The sequence below is a fragment of the Myxine glutinosa genome, chromosome 5 (genome assembly GCF_964187855.1).
Source record: "Myxine glutinosa chromosome 5, kmMyxGlut1.1, whole genome shotgun sequence".
In the NCBI taxonomy this organism is placed as follows: Eukaryota; Metazoa; Chordata; class Myxini; order Myxiniformes; family Myxinidae; genus Myxine; species Myxine glutinosa.
In genome coordinates this window covers 102,337,201-102,357,342 of record NC_136265.1, presented here as the reverse complement: position 1 = coordinate 102,357,342, position 20,142 = coordinate 102,337,201, and the positions used below count along the sequence as shown (strand labels likewise).

Sequence of the window (20,142 nt, the reverse complement as noted above, 5' to 3'; positions counted from 1 at the left end):
TTCAGAGACAAAGTACTGCTAAACTACAGGTCCGTTTTCCGATTCATATTCCGATTCATGTTCAAAATATAACGTTGGAATTGGAATTAAGTTGTTCCTCAATTTAAGTCGTTCCTCGATCATACATTGACATTTGTAGACAGACAGACAGACAGACAAATTAACCAATTTCTGAGCCACACTTTCCGCTTCGCGTGCCCAGTTGTCCAGCCGGGAGCGGTCATGATCAATGTGTCCTGCTTATCGACCCAATGTGTTTGCGGCGCTGCGTAGTCCGAATTGCAACACAGCCATTGACCCCTAGAGTTGCAGGTAACGCTGTAGAATAAAATGTGATGCTGTTAGATGGGAAAATCCATGCGTTTCGACCCCGAGGAACGTTAACGTGTTCAGTTGCTTCTGCTACAAGGTGATGTTTACGTGCTGTACCTGGCATCGCATCGAGCTGGGACCTTGTTTTACAAATGATTAGCATTTCAAGAGATGTTGTGCAGAAGTAAATGAACAAGAAGCAGAAACATTTAAAAAAATAATCAATAAAAGGTAATTTGTGTACATTTTGTGTTTGTAGACGACATATTTCACTCTGCAGGGCTTGCATGACGTCACATGATGGATATTTTCAAAGTTCCTTTGATCATTATAAAGATGTTGTTATGCGTTTTGGACTCCATCCCAAATCAACTGATCTCAAAAACACGTCGACCTCAAAAAGTCATTCTAAATGGGATGAAGGGTCTTCAAAGGTGTAAGGGATCTCGGCAGTTGAAAGGGTCGAAAGGTTTTTTTTTGTTTGTTTGTTTTTGCATACAAAGTCGAGGCTCATGTAAGAGCGAACATATTAAACACAAAAAACATAAACGGACACATAAAACATGCAATGAAGGGAGAGGGAGACAAGAAGGGGAGATAGAGGGAAGCACACAAGCACAACAACAGTAGAGAACAGGGACGTCGGTAGATCTGTGGAAGGGGGGAAGAGTCATTTTCAAAGGAGAGTCAAAGCGAGATTGACAAATTGAAGGGTGCACGGTAGAAAACAAATTGACAATACTAGAAATTTCAGGAATGAAGTCGGAGATTGAAAGAGGTGGATTTGGGTTGTGTTAACGGGGGTAGAAAAGATCAAGGTTTTGGATGGGGGAAGATAAGAGATGATAAAATAAGAGTGGTGAACAGCTGTTTTTCCTCGGAGTAAGTGAAAGGCCCTCGGAGTTAGCTTCATCGCGGGAGATTCCAATGATTCTGAAAGCTTTGGTTTCAACAGAGTGAAGCCGAGCTAGGTGTGAGGCAGGAGCACCAGCCCAGAGGGGAGAGCAGTACTCCATTGAGCTGCGGATGAAAGCCTTGTATGTGGTGAGGAGCTCAGGTGTGCCAAGGAAGGACTTCGCACGACGGAGGATGCCCAGTCGGCGACTGGCTTTGGAGGCCAGCTTGGAAATGTGATTTTCCCAGGAACGATCATGGCAGATAGTGATATTCAAAACCTTGAGTGACAGAACTTCTTGGAGAGGATTGTTCAGAAAGTAGATGGGAGGGTTGTCCAGACGTTCTTTTTGGAGAGACAAAGTGAGAGTGTGAGATTTGTCAGGATTGAAAGACATGTTCCACTTGTTAAGATTCCAACAGTACATAATTAATAGACAGGATGCAACTGACGTTCAAACAGTTGAGAAATAATTGACATATAATCACACGGCTTTATGGCTTCCTGGAGGGACAGACGGACAAACGTACGGATGGATGGACAAATGTACGGCTTCATGGACCGTGTTTTTCGGTTTTATATATATTGTTACGGATCGCGGATTAGATGTTATTTACCGAGCGGTGGTATTGCCGCGACCTAACAGTTCCCCCGATTCTTCCCCAACTCACCCGATTCCACCCGACGTTGACCAAATCGCGCTATGCTAAATCAATGATTGGAAAGGACACAACGACTGGGATAAATGAAACGACGCAAGGGGTACAGTTCTCAAGACCTCCGGAGGAGGATATAATTAGTGGTGGAGAAAAGGGGTAGATTACAAGGTAATGAGGTAAAGACACAGAAGAGATAGGCACTTAGACACAATCTTATCTATCCCCGACAGACCACAGACAAACGGAACAAGACTGACTTACACAGGGATTGATGGCAGGGAAGGACAGGCAGTCGATAGCACAAGGTGCACCTTGGCTCAGGGACAGGATAAAGCACGGTCCAGTCCAGAGATGCAGGGAGGTGTCACAGCGCTCGGAGGTGGCGTCCTTCTCTCTCCAAGCTCAGCGCGCATCTGACGTCACCTCCCTCTTCCTGCGCATGCTCAGCGGGGAGTGACACGCCCTCGGCTCATTGGCTCCGCCCCAGATGGGATCGGTCCGCCGCTTCTATTGGGTGCAGGGGTTACCGGGCTCCGCCCTTGACGAGGAGCTGACAGCGAGCCCCTACTTGGTAACCCCGTCGAGCACATGCTCGATGGCGGCTCGTTGGAAAGGCATGGTGCCCTCCCAACACCCCCTACCAACCAAGCCGGAGTGAGGACGCACACTCCCCGCGCCGCCGCCGTTGTTGTTGTTGTTGTTGTTGTTGTTGCTGAACCGTGAGGAAGAGCTGCGGGGAGGTATTGGGAGGTCCTAAACTTCCTAACGGTGCCATACAATCACATTCTGGTGCAACGAAGAGTCAGAATTAATGGAAACGAGTCCTTAACTGACATAGACTAAGAATAACTAGCAAGATGTCCTATAGTTGTCTACGTGAGATGCGGTGGACCTGGATGCGACATTTAATGGGGGAAATAGGGGGAGGTCGGGTCTACAGAGTGTTGTTTACAGAAAATGGGACTAGGGAATGGGGGATTGGGGATAGTTGGGAAGTATTGAGGAAATAGGAGAATATTTACAAGCGGATATGGATGGATCCAAATCCCATATCCGCAACATTGCACCCTTCTCTACCTGGGGGCGTCCCGACCCGATAAATTTTTACCTACGTTAGTGTGGCACTCAGATGTAGTTCCCTCTACTATTAACTCAACCCTGAGTGCGACAGTTTTACAGATGTTCACAAATGAGTAAATATGTCCCCCTGCGACGTTGCACCCTTCTCCTCACAGAAACACACCCACAGGATAACCGAATCGCGGAAAGCATCCTCAAACTAAACATACAGCCGGTAGGGAGCATCATTTACACAAGACTACACTGATATTTACACTACGATCCAGGACCTGTTCTTTGAGGAACACATGCAGATGTTATGCATAGAGAGAGCACGCATGCCAGCATCGATACACCAATCCACGAGTGCCCTGTGGCCCTACGGCCTTTAATAATGTGCAGAGCACCCCATCCAAGCACCAAAAGCACCACCCCATACGCACAGTCAGCACCATCCGGTGCACCAATAAAGTGTTCAGTAACAATGCACAATTAAGTGTCCATGGTCACCGGTGGTGTCGCAGCCAGCCGATGTTCTGCCGCTGGTCTTGCCTTCATGGAGTGCACTTGGCCTTCTGGCTTCTTTAGAACTAAAGAAAGGCGCCAACCGCGTCCATTTCTAAATTGTGGCCGTCAGGGGGGCCAACTATAAGTGGTTCACCTGTATGGCATAGGTGCCACGTTGACCCAGAGGTCCATCAACGGGTGGTGCTTGCCCGCAAAAGAACTGCGGTCCATTGTGGGCGGCCACCAAAATTGCGGTCCATATGGTGTATCAATCCAGGCAGCAAGCAGCGGAAGTACAGGCCCACAACTGCAGAGCCAGCACCTCTCTCTCCTCTCTCTCTGCCCCAAAGCCAGATCCTCGGAGGTGGGAGACAAAAGAAGACAAGTGAGTAAGGTGGTAAGGGCGCAAAAGTGCACGCAACATAAGGTAATGCACACTGGGGGCACATGGGAACCAGGTGAGACAGGTACGTTCCTACCATACGCCCCCCCCCCCCCACCAGGTAACCTACATTGCCCCTCCCTTACCCCTTACTGTATCCACAAAACACAACACTACCCATAAACATCTACTTTACACATCAACAAACGTCCCTACTGTCTTCCCCGTTCCTCCCATAAACCAAATTCGTCTTCTCTCCCTCCTAACCAATCAAATTTGCCATTTCCAACTCAACATCAAAATTTGCCATCTCCAACTCAACATCAAAATTTGCCATCACCAATTCATCATCAGTCCCTCCTAAGGAGGGAGAGATGGAATCACCCCAATGTCTCATCCACGTCGTGATGCGTCTCACAAATCCACACAGCAATTCTCCCTTCCTGCAACACAGAACAAAGGAACACAGGTGTGGAGTCATCATCATCACCTCAGGTAAGTGGCTGCGTATGGTGCGACAAGTTCATCAATCCTAACTATTTCCTAAATGACTTTAACAACTTTACATTACCCGGGGTCTTTCCCTGCCAATCCATTGGCCAACTTACACTATGGGTTCTAAAAACCAATTCCCATTGACCAAACTGTGGTGCTTCTCAATTTGGGGTCTCACTCCCCCGATTCATCTCCCGGTGCCCTCGCACAATTTCTGGGCTGTGACGTGTAGCTCTCCCAACAGGTCTACCCACCTGCACACCTCCACCACTGTAGTTGCCACCCGAGCTTACCTGCTCCTCACCCTAACCTAACTAACTGGGGAAGGCCCTCTCGCACTCTCACCCCCTCAGTGTCCTCTCTGGCACGGGCTGCCCGATCCACACCCGGGATCCTCAGGCACCCACTGACACTAACGGCTCCCAGAGCCCACCTGCGGCCTCACCTGGCCGGCATCCTCACAGTGGTGGAGTGCCCAAACCAACTACACACACTAACAGGCTACATGCCCAGCCATTTCCACAACACTAATGCACCCATCCACAATACCATTCTGCAACCGCACCACAAATGCCAATATCCAACCACAATTTACCTATACCCTCTACCTAACACTTACACTACCCGCCCCGGGTACTCGTGAAAGGGGTCCACTCTTCCCCCATCCACACCTTCGCACCATGCACACCACTCCGTACCACTTACTCCAACTCTCTCCACACCACTCATTCTCTGCTCCATATATTCCACACACCTGTACTTGCACACCTGTGCTCTCATACTTGGTGCCGCCTGCACTCTTCTCTCCCCCAAGCGCATTCGCGCTGATCCACAACACTCACTGCTCCACACACCTGTCCAGTTCTCACACAGCATCATCTCATCTAACTACTCCCCTCTGAAACTTGCGCTTCCGAGTCGTCCCTTTAAACTATTGCGCTCCCTCATCATTATCAAACACTAAGTTACTACGTCCCCACTACAGGTATCAGTCACTATCTAAACCTTAACGTTATCTAATGTCATCTTCTAGGGCCCTACACACAATATCCTAACCCACCCGGGCTAGTTTTCACTGCCATACACCCCATAATCTAGTGCTCCTTTGCCCCCCAGTTTGTGAGGGATGACAGAGTTGCCATCCCACCACATCGGGCATCTCCCACTACCAATTTTGCACATCAAATTTCAACAAATCAAAAATTTGCCAATCACTACCCATCATCTGCCAATCATTACTGCCAATCCTTTGCCAATCATCAAATTTCGTTTTTCTAATTTCGGGGCCAAAACACTATCCTCGTCATTACAGTCTACTTACTAATGCCTCTCGGTGCGCCAATTCACTTCTAAAGCTCAGCTTCGTACAGCCGAGCAATGAATGCGGGTTGTTTGGTGCCAGCGGCTGGATACGTCCCGCATTCGGTGCAGGGAAGGAGGTTTACCCGGGCCGAGGTCCCACGCACCATCTCGGCACGGAGCCATCCCATGGCCCGATCTCGACCTGCCGGAATGCCTCCACAAAAAGTGGTCGCCATGACGACCCTTCCTATCGGGCTGCCCGCTCCGCCTAGTGGAGCACGGAAGCGGCCGTTCAAAGCGAGGCCCAGCGTGGATCGCGTACGGCGGTCCTTTCGAACCCGCCGTGGCTCGGATCCCCGCTGGTTCTCGCGGCACGCGAAGCCCGGCACGCACCGAGGGCCCGATTCGGCTAAAAGTCGCTCTAACCGCTAACCCGGTTACCGTTGATGCCTCACCTGCATGCTTACACGCATACGCTACCCCTTTCTTGCCCATACATCCAGCTGTTCCCATGCTCCTCGTCGTACCTTCTCTAACACACCCAGGTACACTCATTCCACTCACAGCCTTGGTCACACACCTGACCACCGAACACTTTGGCACACATTCGTTGGTCGCACACCTCACCAACACACCTCTTCGCGCCCCTTCCTCGGTCACCTCCTCTGTGACAATCACAGGTGTGCTTTCACTCGCACACCCAACCATGTGCCTCACGACCAACTCAAGTGTGCATTCCCACACACGCTCTACCATTCCAGGTGTGCATCCTTTCTCACCTGTCACAACCAACTCACGCTCCGTGTCACTCTTACTACTCTCACCTCCACTCTTGACAGCGCACTCACCCTTACTCTCGACAGTGCACTCTCCCTTACTCTCGACAGCGCACTCTTTCCTCATGCACCCGTCCGTTACACACCTTTCTCGCGCACACTCTCCCGTTACACCCTCTGTAACACTCACCACAGGTGTACACTCTTCCTTACTTTTGACAGCGCACTCTTTCCCCATGCACCTGTCCGTCACACATCTTTCTCACGCACACTCTCCCGTTACATCCTCTGTAACACTCACCACAGGTGTGCGTTCTCCCTTTACATCCTCCGTAACACTCCTCACTACGCGCTTCCATGTGCTCCCTCGCACACGCGCTACGACCGACTCACTCTCGACAGCACCCTCACTCCTTGGCACGCACTTTTTCCTCACACACCCCAGAGTCAGACTTTCTCGCACACCTCCTTTTTCGCACACCAGACCTGTCGCACACTTCACCAACGGCCTCTCACGAACACCCGGGTCCATCTCGACCCCCAAGCTTATTAAATCACCTGGCGCATCATACGCACGACCATATTGGTCACCACTTACACCGGGTCCTCTTTCTCTTCGCTTCTCCTCCATCACCTGCGAATCCCTCATCCGGTTAATGAGCACATCATCACGATCCGAACACAGACTTTGGACCAATTCTTTTACTTCCTCCTTTATCTCTTTCTTATCCTCTCTCCGTCGCTTCTTAATTTCGCTCACCCCTTCTTCCACTTCTTCTAATTTCTGCTTCACCTACTTCATCTCCTCGTGCGCCCCCTTAAGTTCTTCCTCTAACTCCACCTTATTTTTTTCTATGTGCTCCCGCACCTCCCGCTCTTTAACCTCCATCACCTCTACCACCTTGTTCATTTTCCTCGTCAGGTCCTCATGTACCGTCTGACACTCTTTTTTAATTACCCCTACGTCCTTTTTCATCTCCTTCTGTGTCGATTTTAAACCCTCTATTACCGCTGTGTTCTTCTTTACCTGGTCCCCCAACTCCTTTTGTCCCACTGTCAGTTGTTCTACTCCCAGCGTCAACTCCTCTATACCACCTTGCAATTTTACAGTCCCCTTTCTCACCTCCTTCTCCATGCGCTCCTTACAGTGCCTCACCTCCTCGCGCACACCTCCGACCTCCTCACTCACCCCTCTTCTGATCTCTTCTCCCATCACTTGCATCTCCTGCCCAGATGCCACCCTCATCTGCTCCATTTCCTCCCTGTGAGCATCCAATTTAGTTTCTACCCCCATTCTGACCCCCTCTATCTGCTGCCCCATTTTTTTAACTTCCCTTTCCGCTTGGTCCCTCATGTCCCTCAATTTGCCTTCCATACTGTTTTCTAACCCCTCTAACCCATTTTTCACTCCCTCTATCTGATTCTCCTGGGCAGCCATTCTATTTTCCACCCCCGTGAACCCCTCCTGTATTTCCCCTAATCTATTGTCTAATTTCCCAAATTTCTTGTCTAACCCCTCACCGGTACCCCTCGCTTCGTCCCTCATTACCCCCAATTGCTCACTCTGAGCCCTCGCTTCGTTTCTTATTTGCTCACCCATTCTGGCTTCCAATCGCTCACTATTAGCCCTTGCTTCGTCCCTCATTTTGTCCATAAGGGCCCCGATTTGTAGCAACAAAAGGTCCGAATCCAACGGCGGCGCTGCTACTGTCGCGGGCGCGGTCGCCGTGGCCATGTGCGAGGCGCCATTTTGCGCGCCCGTAACCTCGTGCGCGAGGACGCCATTTTGCGAACCTGCCGCCCTCACTGCTTCGCTCTCCTCTTGTCCCTCAATTTGGTCCTGGATCGACCCTGCCTCACTCTCCTCTACCGGAACCCAGCCATCTTGATCTGCCATAGCGCGACTTTCAAAATTCGGGTTTTTATTTTAAAACAAAACAAATTTCACAGTTAATAATTTCGAGCGCGTGAAGCGCGCTTCGGGTCCAATCTCACTTCCCGACACCAATTGTTACGGATCGCGGATTAGATGTTATTTACCGAGCGGTGGTATTGCCGCGACCTAACAGTTCCCCCGATTCTTCCCCAACTCACCCGATTCCACCCGACGTTGACCAAATCGCGCTATGCTAAATCAATGATTGGAAAGGACACAACGACTGGGATAAATGAAACGACGCAAGGGGTACAGTTCTCAAGACCTCCGGAGGAGGATATAATTAGTGGTGGAGAAAAGGGGTAGATTACAAGGTAATGAGGTAAAGACACAGAAGAGATAGGCACTTAGACACAATCTTATCTATCCCCGACAGACCACAGACAAACGGAACAAGACTGACTTACACAGGGATTGATGGCAGGGAAGGACAGGCAGTCGATAGCACAAGGTGCACCTTGGCTCAGGGACAGGATAAAGCACGGTCCAGTCCAGAGATGCGGGGAGGTGTCACAGCGCTCGGAGGTGGCGTCCTTCTCTCTCCAAGCTCAGCGCGCATCTGACGTCACCTCCCTCTTCCTGCGCATGCTCAGTGGGGAGTGACACGCCCTCGGCTCATTGGCTCCGCCCCAGATGGGATCGGTCCGCCGCTTCTATTGGGTGTGGGGGTTACCGGGCTCCGCCCTTGACGAGGAGCTGACAGCGAGCCCCTACTTGGTAACCCCGTCGAGCACATGCTCCATGGCGGCTCGTTGGAAAGGCATGGTGCCCTCCCAACACCCCCTACCAACCAAGCCGGAGTGAGGACGCGCACTCCCCGCGCCGCCGCCGTTGTTGTTGTTGTTGTTGTTGTTGCTGAACCGTGAGGAAGAGCTGCGGGGAGGTATTGGGAGGTCCTAAACTTCCTAACGGTGCCATACAATCACATTCTGGTGCAACGAAGAGTCAGAATTAATGGAAACGAGTCCTTAACTGACATAGACTAAGAATAACTAGCAAGATGTCCTATAGTTGTCTACGTGAGATGCGGTGGACCTGGATGCAACATTTAATGGGGGAAATAGGGGGAGGTCGGGTCTACAGAGTGTTGTTTACAGAAAATGGGACTAGGGAATGGGGGATTGGGGATAGTTGGGAAGTATTGAGGAAATAGGGGAATATTTACAAGCGGATATGGATGGATCCAAATCCCATATCCGCAACAATATATATATATATATATATATATATATATATATATATATATATATATATATATATATATATATATATATATATATATATATATATATATATATACATTATACGAGTAGATTATCATGCGCTTGTATTATCCACTTACCACAACAAAAATATGCATGAACCAGGTTGTGGAGTTTTGTTCAGTAAATAATAATAAATTAATGAATCAACCAACACCAGTCGCATTAATGCAAATTACAAGCACAATAAAAGTTGCAAATTAGTGAATATGTGAAATTAGTTTTCACCAGCTTATTCCCTTGTTTAAAAGTCTGTGATTGGGTTCAGAATGGTGCTAAGGAAGCAAGTTTCAACAGAACACGGTGTGAAGATCCAAACTCTGTGAGAAGGGCACTCTATGAGGGAAATGGCAGAAAAGCTGAAGATCTCCGATAAATAAAATCGGAGCAGGCCTCAACATTAACATCTCATCCAGCACTATGTGAGCAGTAGCAAAGAAACCACTGCGGAGACCACCGAATATTGTGAAAAGACTGAAAATTGCATGGCAACTCCAAGATTGGGCGACTGAACAATGGAATCGGATACTCTGGTCTGATGAATCAAAGTTTGAACTTTTTGGATGTAAGAGACACCAGTTTGTAGGCCGAAGACCTGGAGAAGGTTACAACATGCAATGTTTGTTCCCTACCGATAAACATGTGGGAGGCTCTGTGACTGTCTGGGTTTGTATCTCAGCGTTTGGAGCAGGAAAAATTGATAAAATCACTCGGACGCTAAAAAAAGACAAGTACAAGCAGATACTGCATCACCACGCAGTTTTTTTTTGTGGAAATTGTTTAATAATGGGAAGAGGATTCATTTTCCAACAGGATAATGATCAAAAGGCTTCCAGTGTTGTACTTGGAGAACATGGTAACGGCCGGTGTGCTCCTCGTGTTAGAATGGCCACCCCAGAGTCCGGACGTGAGTCCATATGGGATTATTAGAAACGGAGAAGACGAAGAGGAGCCCAACGAACCTCACAGAACTGTAGAATGTACTGGAATATATTTGGTGCAATATTCCTGAAAGAGTTCTTCAGTCATATGTCAGAAGGATGGGAAAAAGAGTGGTGGCACTCACAAAGGCAAAGTGCGGACACACAAAGTATTGACTGATACTATAATATTGTTTGAAGTCCATTTATAAAGGTTGTTAATTTACAATAATCAACACGTATATATATATATATATACATATATATATATATATATAATTATATATATATATATACAATATATATATATATATATATATATATATATATATATATATATATATATATATATATATATATATATATATATGTATATATATATATATATATATATATTATAACTGTTATCACTGATGATTTGATGACTTTACCAGAAAGTATGTGTATTATATTTAAGCGCCTTTGGGCTTCTTGAAAAGCGCTATATAAAATAAATGTATTATTATTATTATTATTATTATAATTATTGGAATAACCCAAACTTTTGTGCAATACTGTATATGTATGTACATGAGGAACAGGATTGGGCCCAGGACACTTGCCTTGGGGCACTCCAACCTCCAATGGGAAAGGAGGGGGTTCCACCGATAGTAACATATATCCTGGATATGGCCAGAGCTGAGCGCGTCTCCAAGCGTTCAAGCATTTCCTTGGAGGTCTCCGAGGAAATGTTTGACTGTACCCGTGGGGGTTTCAATCATAGTTTCTCATCCCTGCTGATCATGTGGCCACTCTACGTTTTCCGCATTCACATGGAACATTGTTGAAGTTAAATATTGCCAGCGGCGTATCGTCGTTAAAAGTCTGGAGAACAACTCCAAGAACGTGTGCGATCGGCGACAATTTCCGTACAATCTGGGACGCAACCTGGCTATTTGATGTTCCAGCTTTTCGGAGCTCGTGCGTATAAATCTTAAGTGATGGGCAAGCCCATTATGACGTCATAGATTGTAAGGGTTCGACATGAAATCTGATCATGGCCACGGATGGATTATTGAGACCGCTTACTAAGATAATTTACCAATCGCATGGCAACATCAAAGCTGCAGAGGCACAGCTTCATGGGCACATTATCGCAAAATGAGAGGATGCTTCTTCTTCACATTACACCTATAGTCCTTGAGCCAGACCAAAAGTAATGCTCCGGCGGGGGGAGTAATTCTCATTATGATTTTCCATTAGACCAATGTCTCAAGTGTCAGAAAAGGTGTGATGGACATCTGAGAACGGTAGCTTAGTGCCCGGATGGACGCCATCTTTGAAACCACCCAGCTCGAAAATGCCCATTTGGTGGGGTACATTGTTGCACGTGTATCTGGACTTCTATACTAGCTATCGATGTGCGGTTGACGACTAAATATACGTCCGATGTGTACCGTCTAAATAACAAATAATATGAAGCATTTTGTTTTAGATTAATTATTATAAAAATCAATTATCGAAAAAAAATCATATATTTTTCAATATTTTATTATTAGACTTGTACTTTTTTTAGTGAAACAACACTGGTATGATTTTCCAAATTATGCATTGTGCTACACCGTTTATCTGTCTATAAAAATAACTCAAAAACTAAAACATATCATCCACCACGAGTTTACAACAAATAAATGTAAAGAGGCATAAAATTACTTAGGCCGCCGCTGGCATTATCTATTCTGACGATAACGCAAGTTAGGAATGTCGTACGGAGAGGATTTTAACACCATACGATATCTAATAAGCAGGCGGAAATTGTTACATAGGAAATCTGCACTTTGGTGGCCATCTTGGATTTCAAAATGGCCGCCAATTATATTAATTATTCATTACTAGAGTTTGGAAAGACGTATGGAGCTGATTTTAACACCATACGATGTATATTCCTAATAAGCAAGCGGAGGTATCATTGAACATGTCATGTTTTAGTCAAATAACACCGGTATGATCTTCCAAATTATACATTTTGCTAAACCGTTATCTGTCTATAAAGATTTTCAGGCAATTTGGCCTGCATTATAATAGAGAACAACATATGCTATACAATATACAGTGCACACAAAGTTAATCATCAGAGTCGCCATCAGAGTCATTGGCATCCTGAGCCACGATAGCATCATCCTGCACCATGTTGGAGCATCCCTGCAGCTTACACACAACAGTGCACTTCAACCCATTCAGTATGCAGGAGCAATCTGACGGTCGACACGTCCTTCTGCATGTGCATGAGATGAGATTCAAGACGACATCTGGAGCTGGTAGACCCGCCATCCATCGGATTGTGAGCGAACCGCCATCATCGAGTTCCCAACCATGTCCTGCTGATGGTGTTGGGACGTCTGGTAGGTTTTCAAGGCTGCGTCGCCAGATAGCCGCCTGATAGTTGGCCCTAAGCGTATGCTGCATCAAGGAGTCTTCACAAGGCGGCAATTGTCCAGATTCGATCTGGCCCTTCTTTGCACAGAACATGTGATAACGGAGCGAATTAACACCGACGATCTTCGTGTTCTTGGCGTACAGCTGACACGTGAAGGCCTGAATGCTATTGAAGACGTCTGTTGGTACATTCCACGAAGATCCCAGATCTGTGAATGCTTGAAGATACAGCTCATTCGCTTGCACAAGCTTCAAAGCCTTTATCTTTCCTTGGCTAGCCAGAGCACTCACAGTGTCACACCCGCTCCATGCATGAAGCCCTGGCAATGCACTGCAAACTCCAGACCCCAATACCGCAGCCAACTTTCCAACGTCGATCATTCTGACTCGAACCTTTGTTCCTCGTCTGATGAAGAGCTGACTATCGATGGTTCTGCTGAGATGAAGACTGATGATCAGAACATCGGTGTCATCTGCCACTAAGATGATCGTCTTGTAGTGGGTAGCGGCGTGCTTTGCGTGGAGAAACATACGCGTGTCTGCTTCCTCGTGGCTACATTCGAGTGCTTGCACCAACTTCCACCTATCGCGGGTCAGTACCACACATTTTTCACCACAGGTGACATACAGTGTTCTGTTGCCTAGCTTTTCGCGATTTGTTTCATGTTTCCACGACTCCGCCAGAAACACAACCAGTTTCTCCTTTGTCTGGCTGCAAGCAAGGAGACGCCGCCAGTTCATGATTTTGTGTGCGGGTCTGATCTCGCTGAAACTGATGCCTTCATTTGAACCGCGGTTCACACGCTCAGCTGCTTTGATGGATTCTTCTGTGTATGTGTCAAAGACAACATCGATGCGCTCACTGCCTTGACCAGCATGAAGCACTGCAGCAAGGATGCGGTCAGATAGTTCTTCGAACGTGTCGTTCTCGCCATGCATCTTTTGTATGAGAGCCATCGCATCAATTATTGTTGCACTTCGCTTGTCAACGCTCTCGGCTGGTTCCACAAGACCTTCCATGTGTTTCGCAAGTGCAGCTTTGTTCGTTTTTTTCATTGACCCATCAACGTTTGCCAAAGACCATGGTAACGGCCCTAGTGGGTGACAAAGGACAAATTGCATGTCGAGGTTCCTTGTCTTGGCGATGAGTATCATGGTGGCAAACAGTTGTCTGTCAGCTCTCAGGACGATCTCCTTGTTTGTGCCCTTCACAACTTTCTGCTTGATCTTACCAAAGGTCTTCAAGTTTAGCTTGTTCAATGTGTCATGAAAGCCTGTTCCCTCTTCAAGACGTTTCTGGAAGCTTTGATACGCCGCTTCCCCCTTTTGCAGGGTGTTGAGTAGGTCATTAGAAACGTCCTCCCTCGCAGCCGCTCCGGTAGATATACTGAGAAGACATGACGGATCATCGGCGAATGGATTGGTCCAGTCATTTTCCAGTAGATCACAGATAGCTGTGACGCCAGACTCATCACGTTTGATGCGAGAAGTAGACAAGTCAGGGTGCTTGGCGTGAGATGTGTCGCTGCCATTCACAAGGATAGTTTCTCGTAGTTGCCTCAGTGCAGTAGCCCGATTTTCTGCAGTTAGATAGTATCGTGACACAGCCCCTTGTCGAAGACTAAAACCTCGTGTTCCTCCAGCTGTTTGCGTATCTTTGTTTACTGTTTCTTCTGTTGTCTGATCAACAGCGATTCTGGCAAATGGATTCCCTGGTCTAAGCTGTACGGAGAAGTAGCCTTGATTGAAATGCCTGTACAACTCGGGGCATGTTTCGTGGAGTTGCGTCATCTGTGCATAGTACACTGGTAGATATCTAGCATAGTTCACCTTGTTCATTGCGAAACACCAAGGGGTCACTCTTCTGACACAAGCCAAGTGAAGCATCCAGTCGCCTTCTCTATCCGCACGAATCAACCCCAGCAGGGTCTCTACCATATCAATATACATCATCCAGAAGCGAGCCAGGTCTCCATGTTTGGTTCGCAGAAAATGTAGGTATTTCGCGAACATGTCAAAGCTCTGTACACATGAATCATCATCGAGAGCAGCAGCGAGAGTCTCGTGGCAAACATCCTCCTTGATGCTGCGAATTTTGAGGTCAGTGCTTCGAATCTGGGGTTCCTTGTCAGGATGATTGCTTTCTATCCACACCTGGAAGCCCTTCCAAATGATGCGCATTAGTGCCTCGTACATCAACTTGTGGAGTCGCACAGCACGGTTGTATTGCTTGCCTTCCAGAACCCTGTTGATGGAACCTTCAGCGATTACTCCTGACTCAACAGCTACATCCCGAAGGCCTGCATCTCCAAACATTTTCCCAATGCTCGACATGAAGTTACAGATGGTATGGAAGTTCCCCATCATGAGCACGATTCTTCCATATCGATCGACATCTTTCCATGCTATTTCGGTCGCCTTAGCAAATAGTGCCTGGTCTAGCACCACCGGTATACGCTCAAGCTGAAGTGATGACATGATGTTCAGAGCTTCTCTGAGGATTTCTTGCACTGTTGCCATATCTGTGGCAGGCGCGTTTATAGTCGGCAGGTAGCCAACTACATCTTCCGTCACCTGAACACGATCTCTAGTCATGATGTTGAAACCAGTCCACGAACTGATTGTCTGGTCGCATGGTTCCAGCATGCGAGTCATAATCCATACGTGATTTCGGCGCTGCGCAAGGGATGTTGCGCCTGCAAGAGTGTCAGAAAGATCTGCAGGCTTGATTGCAGGTGGGCCCTCTCGTTTCCCACCGCTGTATATTGGAACTAAATGGCTGGATGACGGGATAGATCGCTTCTTATCTGCTTTGGATACTGCCGATGGAGGTTGGGGCGGCAAACACGACTGCGACTTCGGTTGGACGATGATACCGTTGACGCGATGCGATGTTCCGCCACCACTCAGTGATTCCTCTAGCCTGTCGATGTTATCGAATGCTAATACAGTCGGGACCGAAGGGTGCACATGTGACGGAAGTGGTACTGTATCTTTCTCCACACTTGCTAATTTGTCTATGCATAGCGCTGTCTCGATTTCTTCCAGAACTGTGTACGAACATCCGTGCCCGAGTCGATTCAATATTCTGATGACCTCTGTATTACCGGTGAGCGTTTTCATGACCCACGGAAGTAGGACATGCTTCGATGTTCTGATGGTACCCCGGTGTACAGCATTGATGATATCTTGAGCCATCGACCATACCAGTGTGTCGGCACGCGCAGAGCTACCCCCACTCCCGCAAATCAAAGTATGCAGAAATACACGAAGAGAATCTGGTATCTTCACGTAATCTGAAGTGAGTTCTGCTGGCTGAGGCGGCCAACGTTCATTGTAATGAGCATCTTTTGATCTGGTGTCGCAGTGAAGTAGCTGCACGCACAATGTTACTTTCACCGTCCGTTCGTTCAAATGCTTTCACTTCTGCTTTCAGGTTTACGCACTCTGCAGCAATCTCTCGCTTTGTCAGATTATCGGGCATCAAGTATACACGGTGTTTCACATTGAAGAAGATGAGCGATTCTCCAAACTCTCTTTGTAATGTGCGCTGCAGATTCTTCTTGATGGAGTCACGAACATCAACTGAAAATGTATCTGAAGACAGGATATCTGTTGCAACATCAACTATTGGAACAATCCTCGGGTTCAAGAACAAGTCAGTGCGAATGAAATTGAATATACATCGTATCATTTCTTTTTTCTCGATATTATCTTCAATGTCAGTTTCTACTTGAGGTTTTTGGGGCCGTGTGTAGTTTCTATAGCAGGAGAAGTGGTAGTGAGCCTCAGCTGCAACCATATCTCGTGTAGTCAATGCCAAAACTCTCTCATCATTGCGAGCTGTCGCAGCATCTCTTATTGTCTTATCTGCTCGAAGTTCAACAGCCAAGACAACTGTTTCACGGGTACGACTGCCTTTTATGAATTTTGAAGCACGCTGGCAAAAAATGCATTTATCATCGTAGACCGTTGAAGTTGATCCTGTCTCTTCCCGTGATGATCGCCGTCGCACCGCATCGCCAGTATCAACTGAAGAACTTCTAGCTGCATTGGTCAAAGTAGCTAGGTGGTTTTTGTGAGTGAAGTCTGATCTACAAGCCCTATGGTATAATATTGGAATATTAGGAAGTTCAACTGCGCCTTCTTGGACTAGCTTTAGAATTGGATAAAAGTTTCTAACTGCGGCTGCGTCACACAATGTCTTCCAAGAACTGTTGCCCGCTGCCTTGCTTAGTTCAGAGAGTGGCGACTTCTTGCTGCACAGGATGCACGTTCCGGACTCAGGTTCAATCTTCGCCCGTTTCGCCTCGACACCGGCCATCTCAGCTGAAAGAACAAAAAGACTGACGTTAGATTACTCCGATATCCGAAAAGCTCGCCAGCTTACATAGACATACTCATCCAAGTCAGTGAACATGTTAGATGGCGCCACAATACAACTCTATAATAGAGTTGTATGTGGCGCCATCTAACATGTTAACTTTTAGTTCTTAAGCCACCCACCCCCCCCCCCCCCCCCTCAGAAATTAATCAGGTCACCGCAACAAATCTCAGACTGAGATATAGAATATAGAATATAGATATAGAATAGACTGACGTCACTTTCGGCACTGGGTTCTGTGGGTTGATTATCGGCGGGAAATTCCAACTGACATAGTTTCGGTTTGTGGAAAGTGCATGCCTTTTCATATATTTTTTGTGTACACTCGTGGTGGATGATATGTTTTAGTTTTTGAGTTATTTTTATAGACAGATAAACGGTGTAGCACAATGTATAATTTGGAAAATCATACCAGTGTTGTTTCACTAAAAAAAGTACAAGTCTAATAATAAAATATTGAAAAATATATGATTTTTTTTCGATAATTGATTTTTATAATAATTAATCTAAAACAAAATGCTTCATATTATTTTTTATTTAGACGGTACACATCGGACGTATATTTAGTCATCAACCGCACATCGATAGCTAGTATAGAAGTCCAGATACACGTGCAACAATGTACCCCACCAAATGGGCATTTTCGAGCTGGGTGGTTTCAAAGATGGCGTCCATCCGGGCACTAAGCTACCGTTCTCAGATGTCCATCACACCTTTTCTGACACTTGAGACATTGGTCTAATGGAAAATCATAATGAGAATTACTCCCCCCCCCCCCCCCCCCCCCCGGAGCATTCACTTCAAAAAATGGCTGGTTGGCTCAAGGACTACTAAAAGAGCGCTGTGTTCACCATATGCTGACATTTCATGTTTGCGGATGCTGTTGTGAAGATCGATAGCCATGTGTCAGTGCCCTGGCCTATTCAAAAATCCCTTCAATGGACCTCTGTGAGAATGGCAATGGGAAAACACCGAGCATATTCCTGCTTCGGCTTCTTGCACAAGGAACTGTTATCCATGAACAGACAACCTCGCCAAACGTGTCCTTGTCCTATGTATTTGGCTCACATTTAACTTGCAATGACATATATGTAACTCTTAAGAGGGTTGGGTTAGGAAGAGTTAATGGAGGTAATAAAGATAGGATAAGCAGCCGGAGGTATTCCAGAGGGCTTGGAGGAGTTATTTGGGACAATGGACAACGAGTAACAGATACACCTTGATCACGTGATCGGTGTACAAAATGATCAGGTTTAGTGAAATTGGACCACACAGCGGTAACATCTCCAACACAATCATAATAACTCCACTTTAGTGTTGATAGCTTTAATATACACGACGACATTATTACCTCCATCGAGCTCCTCCTAATACTTGAGTTTTATGACATCAAAAAATACTGCCATGGCCGAACCCCACTTCAGCATCTCCGAGCTGCCAAGAAACACTGACACAGTGGATATAAGGCCTTCGTGGAACTTTATACTCTTGTGTGTGTCATTCCCCCAGGGGGGAAACAAGCTCGTCTGACAATCTGCCAAATCATTCCTCTCTCAGAGATTGGACAAGATTGTCTATATTTCAAAAAACCGCTAATGCAACACAGCATCCAAACAACCCGAAACCCCCATCCCTACTTACCAGCAAATAGTTTGTTGTCTTGTCAATTTCTTGTGTCTCTTGTCAATTGTTATGTTCCTGAAGTTGATTGGTATTGTGAATAAATACAGTAATAGATTTCCATTGGATGGAATGTATCAATGGGAGGGGTGGGGAGGATTCACTTGGGTAACGAGACAAATGGACCACCCTGAGGCTTTTGTGCCTTTTCTCTCTCTCTCTCTCTCTCTCTCTCTCTCTCTCTCTCTCTCTCTCGCTCTCTCTCTCTCTCTCTCTCTCCAACCTCATCCTTCCAGGAGGACCATTCATCACAGTGGAACCACAGAGCCAGGTCCGAGAACCCGGAGCACCAGCTCGCTTCCATTGCCAAGGTCACGGCCTCCTCGGAGCACGACTCGCATGGACAAAGAACGGCGAGGAGCTCAACATCAGCAACAGCGGACGCTTGGCCATCGAGAGTGAGTAAAATGTCTCGCATGCACAACGAGTAGGTATTCGTCACTCAAGCTCGCTGGGAGGTTTTGTAGAAATTGAGACAAACGTGAGAAGCAAGTAGAAGGGGTAACAGCCTGGCTTGTGATGTCATATTCATCAGAGGTCACATGATCCCTATTGTGTATTTGTAAAATGTCAGATTGAGCCTTTGTCATACAACAACTTCTCAAGCGATTGGATATTTGTGCTTTTTAAAGGGATTTCCGGTTGCATTCTGCAAGCAGCTAAACAACTCAAGTAAATCAATTTAAAATGTTTAAATTTCCTTATTTCTTCTCAAGTACTCAGCGTGTTCTTCTTCTTCACCATAATAGACTCTTCTTCTTCTTCACAAAATTTATTTCCCAAAACCTTCTGCCAGATAGTAAGCGCTTGATCCACGAACTCTCCTCCCGCAACTACAGCACCATATTTCTACGTGCCCTCAACAAATATTCTTACTTCCCATCCCGTGATATTTATCTCCGTTTGTCCAATTTGGGAATTTGGAATCAGCATCCTTCCACTTCATGTCCTCTCTTTCCACAATTTTTTGGCACTTCGGGTGGCAGCCATTTTTGCAGTGACCATGACTGATCCAAGATACGTTCGGTTCCACATCCAACGGTTTGCTCTTTGTGCACTAATAACATGCAATGTGATATGCTATATTTTGACGTGGCCTCTTGTGATTTGTTGTAATTTGACATTGAAGAGAATCGAAAGGTGCAGGGTAGCTGATGA

The 20,142-nt window shown here is 46.7% G+C and overlaps 1 protein-coding gene across 1 annotated transcript in view; it reads left to right on the top strand.

Moving 5' to 3' along the window:
- Positions 1-20,142, top strand: part of LOC137428441 (follistatin-related protein 4-like) — a 97,740-nt gene that overhangs the window by 45,193 nt on the left and 32,405 nt on the right. The window contains exon 7 of the mRNA XM_068118358.2: positions 19,221-19,382. Within this exon, the coding sequence (XP_067974459.2) occupies positions 19,221-19,382 (162 nt within the window). The remainder of the gene's footprint in view (positions 1-19,220; positions 19,383-20,142) is intronic.